This window comes from Lagenorhynchus albirostris, chromosome 5, assembly GCF_949774975.1.
Source record: "Lagenorhynchus albirostris chromosome 5, mLagAlb1.1, whole genome shotgun sequence".
Taxonomy (NCBI): domain Eukaryota; kingdom Metazoa; phylum Chordata; class Mammalia; order Artiodactyla; family Delphinidae; genus Lagenorhynchus; species Lagenorhynchus albirostris.
Genome location: NC_083099.1, coordinates 86,038,388 through 86,053,454, shown reverse-complemented (window position 1 = coordinate 86,053,454; position 15,067 = coordinate 86,038,388). Strand labels below are relative to the sequence as shown.

Here is a 15,067-nt window from a genome sequence, read left to right as displayed (position 1 = left end):
GTGCTCTGCAACGGGAGAGGCTACGACAATGAGAGGCCCACGTACCGCAAAAAAAAAAAAAAAAAAGAAAAAGATAGCCAATTTTTGAGGCTCTGTTTTTTTTCTTTCTTTCCTTTTTTTCCTTTTGATCAGAATATGCCTGCCCTCTTAGCAGAATCAGTTTTCGGTACTTGAAGTTTTCCCAGCGTTTGTGCTACATCTCACACCACCAATAAGATGCCTTGGTTATTCTGTCAAACCTTTTATTTATCCTCATGAAAAGGTTGAATTAAGCCACCTAGTACTCCATGAGCTAATGCAGACCCTTACCCAATTGTATGTTCTATGCACACATTCTTAAGTAATCTTATTCAAGTGGAAGATGTTGGGTTATTTTTTGTGATAAAATGACAAAATCATCGTTGTAATTGTAATAACTCAACCAGATATTTTTCATCCATCATGTGTATCACAGTAAGTCACTCTCATCACATTGTTAATTCTAAAATACCTGAAAATTCAATTTCATTATACTTCTCTATCCTTCATGAAGGTCTGTATCCTTGATGACTGAATGTAGTTTATGTTTTAGAGATGAAAGATGTAAGAGAGGCACCGTTTTGCAGTTTCTATTCTTCCTGTCTTTAATCTGTCTTACAAAATTCCTTCATGAAAAGCTGTATGTCAACAACCAGTAAATTTATTTAAATTTTGAAGACTGATATTTATGTACAGTATGCATATATGTATACAGAAACATGACATATATATTATGTATATACACATATATGCATATATACATATATATGCATGCCATGCCATTTTTGCTAGGTAACTAGAAAACTTCAGAATCATCTAAAGAGAAAATGCTGTGGTTTTCTTACATATACATTTATTTATAGACTTCATCCCCAAAATGAATCAAAGCAGCAGAATATATGCCCTATAGGAATAAGGAGCTTTAATACTTCTCTACCACATTTTATAGATTTCTTTTTCTAATCAAGTGAAATTCTATAAAAGGAAACTCATTTTCTTTTGTATTACACCTTGATTAATCTTTTTATTTACAACGTGACTAGATAAATCAAGAGGATAGTTTATGAAGGTCATCTAAATTCCACTAAACAAATTAATTGACAAGGGTTGGCTGGGTATTTGTGAAGTACTACGAAGAACTCCACTGTTATTGTTAAGACCTAGACATTTACTCCTTATTAAATTAACAGATTCAATTGACAAATCATAGTTAATGTAATAGTCACCCACTGGTTATACTCTCTAATTACTCTATATGACAAAGTTACTAACATTGGAAAAACTACCAATAAGAACTAGCTAAATCAAAGCCCCTTCATTGTGGAGAGCATTTTTTTCAAATTTTCAAGTACTGCACTCAAAAATACATTTATTAAGCTTTTATCACTTGAGTAATATTGCATTTTGGGGATGAACTGAAGTGTATCATTTCAATTTTCCAATTTGATAATTAGTAAACATACTCTCCCCATGATGAAAAATTATAATATTTTAATTCTCATAACTTTAAGAATATAGCAACTATTAATCTTGTCATTCTTTTTGATTCATTAATCTCTCTCAAAACTTGAAAAAATCAGTCTATCCTTGTCTTATTTTAATATTTTAATTCTCATAACTTTAAGAATATTTTAATTCTCATAACTTTAAGAATATAGCAACTATTAATCTTGTCATTCTTTTTGATTCATTAATCTCTCTCAAAACTTGAAAAAATCAGTCTATCCTTGTCTTATTCAAGAAATGATACAAGTTGGATGCTAATATTGAAAGGTTAGATAATGTATCCCAAATATTTTAGATACTAACAACATATCCTAAATGATCTTCAGTAAAATACACTTCCTGAAATCTAGTATTTTTAGGGAATAACTGCTTGCCACTTACTATGGACTAAATATTTGGGTTCCTCCAAAATCCATATGTTGAAACCCTATGTGGGGGTGGGGGCTTTGGGAGGTAATTAGATTTAGATGAAGTCCTTAGGGTGGAGCCCCCATTATGGGGCTAGTACTTTTGTAAGATGAAGAGACCAGAGCTCGCTCTCTCTCCATGTGAGGAATCAGCAAGAAGGCAGTGATCTGGAAAGCAGGTCGAAGGCCCTCACTATGAATCTGACTATGCTGGCATCTGAGCATGCTGACCATGAGGCTGATCTCAGACTTCCAGCCTCCAGAACAGTGAGAAATAAATGTTTGTTGTTTAAGGCACCTAGTATATGGTATTCTGTTATAGCAGAATGCCAGACTGATAAAATATTCATTTATAAACATCTTATTCAAGGTTAATTTGCACACTTTTGTTCCTGATCGTCTGATGCTTTAGTTCTTGATTACCTAGAATCTATTTTACATGTACGAACATATCAATCACCCCAAAGTATGCTTAAGCGGAGTGAATGTTTGCAAATATAAAATGACATTTTCTAAGAATTTAGGCATATACTAGGATATGACAACAAATTTGATAAAAAGTTTGTTTCTGTGGTTGTCCTTGCAAATGTTGAAATTGAAGCAATTGTAAAAATAAATAAACTTTACAATAAACAGAAATAAAAAAGGCAAAAAAAGATTAATATACAGAAATTTGTTGCTTTTCTATATACTAATAATGAACTACCAAAAAGAAAAAGTAAGAAAACAGTCCTTTTTAAAACCACATGAAAAAGAATAAAATACCAGGAATAAACTTAACCAAGGAGGTAGGAGATCTATACTTTGAAAACTATAAGACATTGATGAAGTTGAAGATACAAAGAAATGGAAAAATACCCCATGTTCATGAATTGGAAGAATATTGTTAAAATGACCATACTACCTAAGGCAATCTACAAATTTAATGCAATGCCCATTAAAATACTGATGGCATTTTTCACAGAAATAAAACAAATAATCCTAAAATTTATATGGAACTATAAAAGACACTGAATAACCAAAGCAATCTTGAAAAAAGAGAACAAAGCTGGAGGTATCACATGCCATGATTTCAGACTATACTACAAAGCTACAGTAATCAAAACAGTACGGTACTGGCATAAAAACAGACAAATAGATCAATGGAACAGAATAGAGAGTCCAGAAATAAACCACACACTTATGGGCAAAATTAATCTACAACAAGAGGCAAGAATATACAATAGGGAAAGTAGTCCCTTCAATAAATGATGCTGGGAAAACTGGACAGCTATATGTTAGAGAATGAAACCAGAACATTTTCTCACACCATATACAAAAAATAAACACAAAACGGATTATAGAGCTAAATATAAGACCAGAAACCATTACACTCCTAGAAGAACACATAGGCAGAACACTCTTTGACCAAAACCATACAAATTTTTTTTGGATCTGTTCCCTAAAACAAAGGAAACAAAAGCAAAAATAAACAAATGGGACCTAATTAAACTTAATCTTTTGCACAGCAAAATAAACCACTGACAAAAGGACAACCTACTAAACAAGAGAAAATATTGGCAAATGACATGACCCATAAGGGGTTAATATCCAAAATATATAAACAGCTCATACAACTTGATATCCAAACAAACAATTTTAAAAATGGTCAGAAGACCTGAATAGACTTTTTTTTTTAAAAGAAGACATACAGATGGTCAACAGGCATATGAAAACATGCTCAACATCACTACCATCAGGGAATTGCAAATCAAAGCCCACAATGAGATATCATCCCACAACTGCCAGAATGGCTATCAACCCAAAGACCATAATTAATAAGTGTTGGGGAGGATGTGGAGAGAAGGGAACCCTGGTACACTGTCAGTGGGAATGTAAATTGATGAAGCTACTGTAAAAAAACAGTATGAAGGTTACTAAAAAAGCTAAAAATATTACTACCATATGATCTGGCAATTCTACTTCTGGGTATATATCCCCAACAAAACAAAACCCAAAAACACTAATTTGAAAAGATACATGCACCCCAATGCTCATAGCAGCATTATTTACAACAGCTAAGACATGGAAACAATCTAACTGTTCATCAACAAATGAACGGATAAAGAAGATGTAGTTACTCAGCCATAAAAAAGAATGAAATTTTGCATTTGCAACAACATGGATGGACCTGAACGGTATCATGCTTAGTGAAATAAGTCAGACAAAGACAAATACTGTATGTTATCACTTATATGTGGAATCTAAAAAATGAAACAAACTAGTGAATATAACAAAACAGAAACAGACTCACAGATATAGAGAACAAACTAGTGGTTACCAGTGGAGATGGAGGACAAGGTACAGGTAGGGGATTAAGAGGTACAAACTACTATGTATAAAATAAACAAGCCACACGAATATATTGTACAGCATAGGGAATATAGCCAATATTTTATAATCAATTCAAGTGGAGTATAATCTATAAAAATACTGAATCACTATATTGTACACCTGAAACTAATATTGTAAATCAACTATACTTCAATAAAAATAAAGATTAAATAATAAAAATAAAGGATTTCCCTGTGGTGCAGTGGTCAAGAATTTCCTTGTCAATGTAGGGGACACAGGTTCAATCCCTGGTCCAGGAAGATCCCACATGTCGCAGAGAACTAAGCCTGTGTGCCACAACTACTGAGCCTGTGCTCTAGAGCCCATGAGCCACAACTACTAAAGCCTGTGCACCCTACAGCCCACACGCTGCAAGTACTAAGCCCATGCACCACAACTACTGAAACCCATGAACTCTAGGGTCCATGTGCTGCAACTACTGAGCCCGCGTACCTAGAGCCCATGCTCCACAACAAGAGAAGCCACTGCAATGAGAAGCCTGTGCACCACAACAAAGAGTAGCCCCCACTCACCGCAACTAGAGAAACCCTGTGCACAGCAACGAAGACCCAATACAGCCAAAAAAAAAAAAAGATTAAAAATAAATAAACAATAAAATATCAATACTTTTTAATAGTCCATAGGTCAAGGAAATCAAAATGAAACTGAGAAAATATTTTCAACTGGATGATAATAAAAATACTACATTATCAAAACTTGTGGGATACATTAAAGCCTATAGCTTTATAAGGTACACATAAAGATACATCTAAAGAAGAATAATAAAATATAAATATCCGTTTCATGAAATTAGAAAACAAGAAAATAAACCTTAAGACAGTAAATGTAGGATTGTAATAAAAGAATATAACTTAATAAAATAAAAAACAAAATAAAATCAATAAAGTGAAAAGTTCCTTGAAAACACTAATTGACAAACATCTAGGAAGATTAAGCAAGAGGAAGGGAAAAAAATGACCAGTATAAAAAACTGAAAAGAAAACATCATTACAGATCCTGTGACATTAAGAATATTATGAAAATTACAGACAAAAAAATTGAAAATTCAAAGGAAATAAACAAGTTCCCTAGGGGGGAAAAATGTACTTACCAAAATTAAATCAAGAAGAATACATCTGACTGGAACCACAAGAGACCCTGAATAGCCAAAGCAATCTTGAGAAAGAAGTCAAAGCTGGAGGCATCACACTACCTGATTTCAAACTATACTGCAAAGCTATAGTAATTAAAACAATATGGTATTGGCATAAAAACAGTCATAGAGATCAATGGAACAGAATAGAGAACCCAAAAATAAATCCACGTATATATGGTAAATTAACTTATGACAAAGGAGCCAAGACTACACAAGGGGGTTAAGACAGTCTCTTCAATAAATTGTGCTGGTTAAACTGGACAGCCACATGCAAAAGGATGAAACTGGACTACTATCTTATACCGTGCACAAAAATTAACTCAAAACAAATTAAAGACTTGAACGTAAGACCTGAAACCATAAAACTCCTTACAGAAAACATAGGCAGTAAGTTCCTTTACCTTGTCATTGGTCTTTGTGATGAGTTTTTGGATCTGACACCAAAAGCAAAGGCAACAAAAGCAAAAACAAAAATAAAACAAAGTGAGACTACACCAAACTAAAAAAGCTTTTGCACAGCAAAGAACTCAACAAAATGAAAGGCAACCTTATGAATAAGCAAAAATATTTGCAAATAATCTATCTGAATAGGGATTAATATCCAAAATACATAAAGAACTCATACAACTCATTAGCAAAAAAAAGCACAAAGAATCCAATTATAAAGGGGGCAGAAGACCTCAACAGACATTTTTCCAAAGAAGACATAGAGACAGACAACAAGTACATGAAGATATGCTCAACATCACTAATCATCAGGGAACTGCAAATCAAAACCACAATGAGATATCACCTCACACCTGTTAGAATAGCTATTATCAAAAAGACAAGAAATGTTGGCTAAGATGTAGAGAAAAGGGAACCCTTGTGCACTGTTGGTGAGAACATAAATCAGTACAGCCACTATGGAAAACATTGTGGAGATTCTTCAAAAACTTAAAAATAGAACTACCACATGATCCAGCAATCCCACTTCAGGGTATTTATCTGAGATGAAAACATTAACTGGAAAAGATACATGCACCCTCAAGTTTATCACAATATTCTTTACAATAGCCAAGATATGGAAACTATGTGTCCATTGAAGGGTGAATGGATAAAGAAAATATTCCATTGTGATTATATGTACACAATGGAATATTATTCAGCCATAAAAAAGAATGAAATCTTATCATTTGCAACAATATGGATGGACCTTGAGGACATTATGCTAAGTGAAATAAGTCAGGAAAAGAAAGACAAATATTGCATGATATCAATTGTATGTGGAATCTTTAAAAAAGAAAAAAACATTAGGCACAGTAAACAGACTGGTGGTTGCCAGAGGCAGGGGTTGGGTAATGATAAAATGGAGGGGTTCAAAATGTACAAATTTCCAGTGATAAAATAAGTCATGGGAATGTAATGTACAGCATGATGACTATAGTTAATAATACTGTACTGCATATTTGAATGTTGCTCAGAGTAGATCTCAAAAGTTCTCATGTATAGCAACAGATGTTAACTAGACTTATTGTGGTGATCAGTTCTCAATGTATACAATTATCAAATCATGTCGCATATCTGAGACTTATTTATGTCAATTATACTTTAAAATTTAAAAAGAAGAATTATAATCATTAAAGGCATTGAATTAATTTTTTTAAAGCACCTCAAAAAAAAAAACCCTATGCTCTGATGGCTCTACTACCAAGTCTGCCAAAAACTCAAAATTCTAATATATTACAAATTCTTCAAGAGAATAGAGAGAGAGAATAGTTTACAACTCATCTTAGGAGATGAAAAAAACCTTAATAACAAACTTGATGATGAACTATGAAGACAGAAAATATTATCCAAATCTTTTTTATAAACATAGATGAAAAATACTAATGTTAGCAAACTGAATTCAATGACACATGAAAACTTTGCTAAACCGGCTAGTTCAAGACAACACAGAGAAACCAGTACAGCCACAGCTCTAAGAGCCAAGATAGCAGGAGAAGGGAAGCTAGGTGAGGTGAGCTGGGCATTCTCTGCACTTCTTTCTCCTAAGGGCATTGGTCAACTTACTGCATGGGACCTAGAAGCCAAACAGAATGCAGTGTTCTAAAGTTTTAGGCATTCTCTCAGAGATGAATAGACACAAGCTGAAGTTCAAAGTGACAAGAAAGTTAGGACCTGATGGCACATGATACCAGAGAAAAGGGAAATGCAGAAAAGGGAGCCTGACATTCTGCTGGGCCTTTGCCTTTAAAACAGTTGCACAACCCTAAGCTGCATGAGAACAGGAGTTGCTCATTTCATCCAAAAAGTCACATTATTGTTTACTTACTTTCATTTTTGAAAGATACCACCACTGGGTATAAAATTGTGGGTTGGAAGTTATAGAACTATAAACTGCTAAAAGAAGACATCTACTGAAGAAATTCAATCCATTATTAAAAATCCTCCTACAAACAACAAATCAGGTCCAGAGAATAGAAAAGACCTTTTTTTAAAAAAAAAAAGAGGACAGAAATACCTTGATTCCAAACCTGGCAAGGACATTACAAAAGGGGGAAATTATCACTCTGTTATGAATGTAGATGCAAAAATCCTTAATAAAATATTAGTAAACTGTGTGTGTGTTAAAATATAGTGAGTTGATGTGTGCTAGGATGACAAGAAGGAGGTCATTTTAGGCAGAGAAGATCAAGTTCAAAGCTTAATGCATGAAACAAAGAGGAACAAGACAACATAGAGGAAGAGACAGATTTAACAGATGTTTAGAGTGCATAACCAATGGGGGGGCTTGGTGAACCACCAAAGCAGGGCGGTTAGAGGTAGGGAAGAGATGGCTCTAAAGATTTTCTGGTTTAGGTAACGGGGAGAATGGTGTTCTCAGAAAAATGCAGGAGGAAAAACAACATGTCTTAGAAAAACTCTAATGAATTTCATTTAGACACATCAAAATCACCCCCAGAAATTCGGAAGATCACCAAGTTCAGTCAATTCTACCTATCTCTTATCCACACAGTCTTTCACACTTTGGTCACATCTTCTCTGGAACACAGCTGTCCAATAGATCTACCTGCCTCTCATTTGGCTCCCTTGTAATTTCTCCACACTGCTGCCTAAGTGATCATGGTAGTGACCACTGCAGATGGAATGGTTCTGTGTGTGATGCAGCTTTATTGGAAACCAAAATAATGAGCAGAAGCTTAATGCATTCAGGAAGGTAGGAGGTCTGACCAGTGAGCTGGTAGGGGCTAACAGCTATTGCTATTTGGACAACTGAAGTGTGCAGTATCAGTTATACATGTTAATTTACTTTTTTCCCTCAGCTTCATTGTAATATAACTGACATAACATTGTGTAAGTTTAAGGTGCATAACGTGATGATTTGGCGCATGTATATATTGTGAGATGAGAGTAACTTACTTTAGTAATTCCCAAATAATACTAGAAATATAAGTGTTAATTGGCACCACTGACTGAAATGACTTTTGAATTGTTTTTTTGTTTTGGGGGGGGTGTCTTTTCTGCCTTAACTTTTGTTTTAGTTTCTTATTTTGAAGTAACTATTAATTCATAGGAAGCTGCAAAGATAGGAAGTACAAAGAGGTTTATACCTTTTGCCCAGTTTCTCCCACTGGTTACTTCTGCAACAATATCAAAACTAGGAAATCAACATTAATATAGAATGTGTGTATAGTTCTATGTCATTTTATCACATGTGCAGATTCATGCAACCATTCACAATCAAAACATAAACTATCCCACCACTACAAAGATCTCCCTCAAGCTGCCCCTTTATAGTCACACCCACCCCCTTCCCACCCATCATTCCCAACCCCTGAAAAATGCTGGGTTTTTTTAAAACTTTGTTATATAGGGAAATGATTGAAGGATGCACAAAATATTATATGTTGTGATACAATAGCTCATGCTTTAACACAGAGCATCCTTTGCAGCTCTCTTTCCTTCACCTACAAAACTTGCACTCTCCTCCTCTCAACTAACTCACATCACGTGTTAACTTCTCCCTTTCTTGATATTCCCTTTCTTGATATACATGCTTTATATTCACAGCACGTATTGTCTATACCACTGATATCACTGATAATTTAGTCACCCATTCCCTTGTGAAATCTTAAATAATTCTATCACAGATCAATATAACTTCTTAAACATGTGTATTTTTTTTTCTCCTTCAGAAGATACTGTTATATACTGCTTATTGAATCCATTGCCAGGGCCTAGCAAAGATGAAAACAATGAGTATTTGTTAATTAAAAAAATATTTTTTCTAGGTACTACTATATTTTTATAGCCATTTTCTTTAGAAGAGCTTAAAATAGATTACAGATGTTACCCCCCACCTCCAAAATCCTGACAGTACCTCTATGCAGTTCATCAGCATTATTATTATGCTGGAACCCTAGTACAAGTACCTGGTTTAGACATTCAATCAATATTCAGGCGACTGAATTATCCTATGCTCAAAATTAGGGAAATTAGGGGCATTAAATAAGATTTGTAATCAATACTGAATCCCCAATTGTTATTAGAAAAGAGGCAATGGAAGATTAGAAGAGAAAATGGAGCTGGAATGGGAGCAGAAGGGAAGTAGAGATTAAACATGAGGACAAGTACACCCAACACATTCTGACATGTTGTGTTTTGGGCTGAAGTCTCCATTGTTGAAGCAAAGTCTGATACAATAATTAGATTATGGAAGAAGGAGGAGGTAATGGGAAGGGCTTGAAGCTCCTGAGTAACGTTCCACTAGTAAAGGTGAGCAGCTTCCCTGGCCCCTCACAGCGGGACCCAGGAGTGGAGCTAATAATTCCACCCACTATTGTCTATCTACCAGATCACTTCACTACGTAGTAACTGAGATTTAAACACAAAGACAAATAACTACTTACATGAGAGGCTGTAGACCAGGTTAACTGGCAAACAGGTCCAGGAGTAGTAATATAACCAATTGGCTTATAACCCCTTTCCACTTCAAAGAAGAAGACAGTTTGATCTTTACTCTAAGAAAAAGAGAGATACCGAAATATATATTATTATGAAACATATTGCATACAGTACAAAGAAGCATTTAACAGCTATATTACACCCACTGTATACGTATACCTACAATGATCATATTTCCCCAGGTTATTCTGGGAACATTCTTGTTTCAAATATTTGCTTCATTTTCCCCATGAGAACACTTGACAAACCATGTTTTCTTGTATGTGTTTCTGAAAAGATGCTCACCATACCTGTATATAAGATTCACAAAAAATTCCACAATGCATACGTTCACCTATTTATGCATAAAGCATTTACATGTTTATTCTCTTCATTTAGGCCAATTCCACATAAGAACATACCTAGGTTATAAAACGTTCATTATACATAAAACATGTTGCATGATTCCCAGTTGAACATTTCTGTTCATTTAAAATAAGCATTACAACTCAATTTGTAAGAATATTTTTAAATGTCATGCACAGACTATACTGAAAGAATCTGAATACAAAGAAAACAAAATAGGGATATATTCTCAGAAAGGAATATAAGCAAATAAGGCATCATTAAGTAGGAAGACTAACAAGGCAGGGTTAACCAGGAAAATTCAATAGGAAACACAAGGAAATCTACTACTTACCCCTGTGGCTAGAACTTCTCCATCACGATCATAAGCTAAAGCAGTGACAGGAGAAGTATGAGGTTTGAAAACCTGTTTCAAACAAATATCTGCATCTGAAACTCTCTTCCGTCCCACAAAACTTGTGAGCCCTTCTGGATCATAAAGTTCAAGAATTCGAACAACGCCATCTTCAAATCCTGCAATAATCTGTGCTCCACTGTTGCTTACCTTGGACAAAAAAGAAATGCAAGGTTTCTGAAATTAGTTGATTAAGAAAGCTGTACTACATAACAGATTTCTGTATTTTATTTAGACTTAAATTATTTAACTAAATAATTAACTAAAATAAATGCTAATCAATAATTCCTTATACTACTTTCTGGTAACCTCCATCTCTTCTATGACAGTTCCTTACCACTGCAGACCATGAGACAGGTAAACAATGACAATCCAAGCATTCAATGAGCAAAAGCTGGTGGAGCGTCTGTCTACTATGTGCCAGGCACCCATCACCAGCAACCCAAGTGTGAGCATAAACAGTCTCAACCCCTGTTTTTACAAATGTATGGTCGAGTGGGAGGACAGACATTAATCAACCGCACAAATGAATATGGAATTATGAACTGAAATAAGTAAACGGAAATAAACATTCTGAGAGCACATAGCAAAGAAAGCTGACCTAGTCTGCAGCTTAGAGGAGAAGTCTGGGCCAGAGATATAAATCGAGCAATGTCTTAATGTACTACATCTGCTATCTCAGAAGGCATTCAGGAGAAGGGCAAGAGCCTTGGTATTCTTTAGAGCAGACTGATCATCCCTGCAGCCAGGCAATTACGAAAACCTTGGGAATAAGAAAACTATATTCCATTCAATTCCAACTGAATGTTTATGCAAACATTTACTAAGTGTCTAAATGTACCAGTAACTCTAGAGGCACTGGAAGTACAAAGATGAATAAGATATGGTGTCGCCATGAAGAACAAACAGTCTGGTGGGAAAGACAGTCAATAAAGCAAGTCATCTTAGTACACTGTGATAAGTGCTATAAAAGAGGTATATACACAGTCCTTAAACAAAAACCGCAAAGGAAGAAGTACGCAGCTCTACGTGAAGGTGGGGTCATGGAGGGCTATGCAGAGGAGATGATATCTGACCTGGGCTAAATTGTAAACAATGATGTGCAGTTTTCCAGAAAGGCAAGAGGGTATGAAGAAGGGGCAATTCAAGCATAATGTCCATATGATCATTACTTGGATATAAGGCTAAAAAAGAAAACATTCTATGGACATTGCCCAAGCATCTGAAAAAATGATTCAATTACATAGGCTGTATTTTAAAGAATTTAGGTAAGAGTGTAAGTAGATTAGGATAAAGAGTGATCCGTGTTTGGTAATCTAAATACTCTGTCATTTCTACTTAATCCAGCCTCATCATTGTTCTGCTTCTATTCCCTGGCCTGAGTTCTCCTTCTGGTCTTGATCCCATCATGAAATTCCCCTCCATTCCAGCCACTTCCACATCTACTTTGGGCCTGGAACATTTTCTCTTTGACTTCAACCCAAAACAATAAGGATAAAATATTCCCCAAATATTCCCATGACACTTTAAAAACTTGGCTGCAAATTTTTTGCTATGCCTCTCATGGAGAGGTGGGGTTTAAGTCCCTCCCTCCTTGAATCTGGGAGTGGGGGGGGGCTTGTGACTGCTTCACCCAACTGAGTATGGTACAAGTGACATTCTGTGACTTCCAAGGCCAGGTCATAAAAGGACAGCAGCTTCTGCCTTATTTGCTGGAACACTATATCTTGGAGCCCTGAGCTGCCATAAAGAAGTGTGTGACTGCCCTGAGGCCACCATGCTGTGATAATGACCTCTCCATGTGGCATGGGCTTCAGGTAAGCACTGCTGTTGACATCCCAGCTTAGCTTAACCTTCAACCCAGGGGCCAGACCTGTAACAAAGAAGCCTTCAGATGACTCTAGGCCCCAACCATTCAAATCTCCCCTACTGAGGCCCCAGATACTGTGAAGCAGAGATAATCCATCCTTGTTGTCACCTGTCCGAATTCCCAAACCAGAGACTGAGCAAAACAAGATGATTGCCGTTTTATGCCACTACATTTGGGGTAGTTTATTACACAGCAATAGACAATTAGAACAATGATCTCTCCTTTTTTCCATAGCTCTTATCATTATCTAACATATCACATAAATTTACTTATTTTGTTTTTTGTCTGTCTCTGCCTCCTGTCTCCCACTCTAGTGGGAGATTCATGAGGGCAAATATTTTTTTTCTTTTTGTTCATTGCTATATTCCCAGAATCAGGACTGGCATGTTGCAGACATGCTGGAAATATAAAGAATGAATGAATCAGAGTCAGGAAAAGGACAGATACACAAAGTTCTGTCAGGTAATTACTTTTTTTTTTTTTTTTTTTTTTGCGATACACGGGCCTCTCACTGTTCTGGCCTCTCCCGTTGCGGAGCACAGGCTCCGGACGCACAAGCTCAGCAGCCATGGCTCATGGGCCTAGCCACTCCGCAGCATGTGGGATCTTCCCGGACCGGGACACGAACCCATGTCCCCTGCATCGGCAGGTGGACTCCCAACCACTGCGCCACCAGGGAAGCCCATCAGGTAATTACTTTTTAACATGGAACTATTTCTAAACTTTAGGTGGCATAACAATAGATTTTCATTAAAACAGAACCAAAACCACAATAGCAAAGTCATGATATGATTTCTATCACGTTCTGAGTGAACTAAAATTTTTGTTCTTCTCTAAAATCCAGAGTCATAAAATATCTGTGTTTCTAAGAAATAGCACTAATATACCATATTTACAAATAGATTCTAGTAGAAATTCATTATAACAATAAGCTTACCCGTCGTGGTACCCAAGTAAGGGCAGTACCTCCTTGTTTGAATTTCATCTGAACCAGAGGAGTTTTGCTAGCAAAATCATAGAGTCTAACAGAGCCTACAGAAAGACAGTTTTAAAAGAAACATTTATATATATATATAAATATCTTTAATAACTTTAGCTCACTTCACATTTAAGCACTAAACAAGAAACATCATAAAAATTAAATCAACTGATAATCTAATGGAACTTTCTTTAGTTAAAACTTTACATGTATACCCTCAATCAGGTAATTTATAAACATGAATAATGTTTATATGCCATTATATATATATATATATATATATATATATGCTATGCCATTTTATATAAGGGACTTGAGCATCTGTGGATTTTGGTATCAGTGGAGTTCTGGAACAAATCCCTACACAGATACCAAGGGACGACTGTAGTAAAGAAACAACTGATGACTGACTAGTGGATCAATTTCACCTTGCACAGTCCACATAGATTCACTGTAAGTCAAGAAGGAAGAAAGGAGATGGAAAGAAAAGGAAAAGCATGAATGTGGATAACACCAAGATGAATGGTATTTTCACGAGTAACTTACTGATGTGTCTTTATTTTAATCTCTCACAATAACCATGGTTGCCGTATTTTGGGCCCTTTCCCCTCTCCTGAAACTCACCTCACTTGTATCAAGAAGCTTCCCTTTCGGAAAAATTCTCAAATACTTTAATCAAACACATTAAAAAATGAATTGAAAACAAAACACAAAGGTCCAGATATGAGTTCCTACTTACAGTCCAAGCTAGTAGTGGCCATGAGATAAGTGAGAGGAGAGACGGCCAAGGCTTCAATGGCTCCTGAATGGAAGGAGAAGAGGCATTCTGGATCTTGGGTCTGATAACAAAAAAAAGATCCTATTAGAGCTCAAAGATAGGTTAACACAGAACTAAGGCCAAGTTTAAAGAAATGCAATTAGAACCCTGTATCATGTGTGACTTTATCTGAACAGAAATAAGAAAAGGCATAGTAAGATAGAAAGGGCGCTGAAGTTTGGAATTAGGAGAGACAGATGATGCAGTTGATGGCTGTGTGATTTGGCACAAGTCACTTCAAATGCCGGTTTCCAT

The 15,067-nt window shown here is 35.7% G+C and overlaps 1 protein-coding gene across 1 annotated transcript in view; it reads right to left on the bottom strand.

The window, feature by feature from the left end:
- CFAP44 (cilia and flagella associated protein 44) overlaps nucleotides 1-15,067 on the bottom strand; it is a 132,393-nt gene that overhangs the window by 79,528 nt on the left and 37,798 nt on the right. Inside the window, exons 12-15 of the mRNA XM_060149045.1 lie at nucleotides 14,735-14,834; nucleotides 13,954-14,048; nucleotides 11,087-11,296; nucleotides 10,353-10,463 (exon numbers count right to left, since the gene is read on the bottom strand). Coding sequence (XP_060005028.1) covers nucleotides 10,353-10,463; nucleotides 11,087-11,296; nucleotides 13,954-14,048; nucleotides 14,735-14,834 — 516 coding nt within the window. The remainder of the gene's footprint in view (nucleotides 1-10,352; nucleotides 10,464-11,086; nucleotides 11,297-13,953; nucleotides 14,049-14,734; nucleotides 14,835-15,067) is intronic.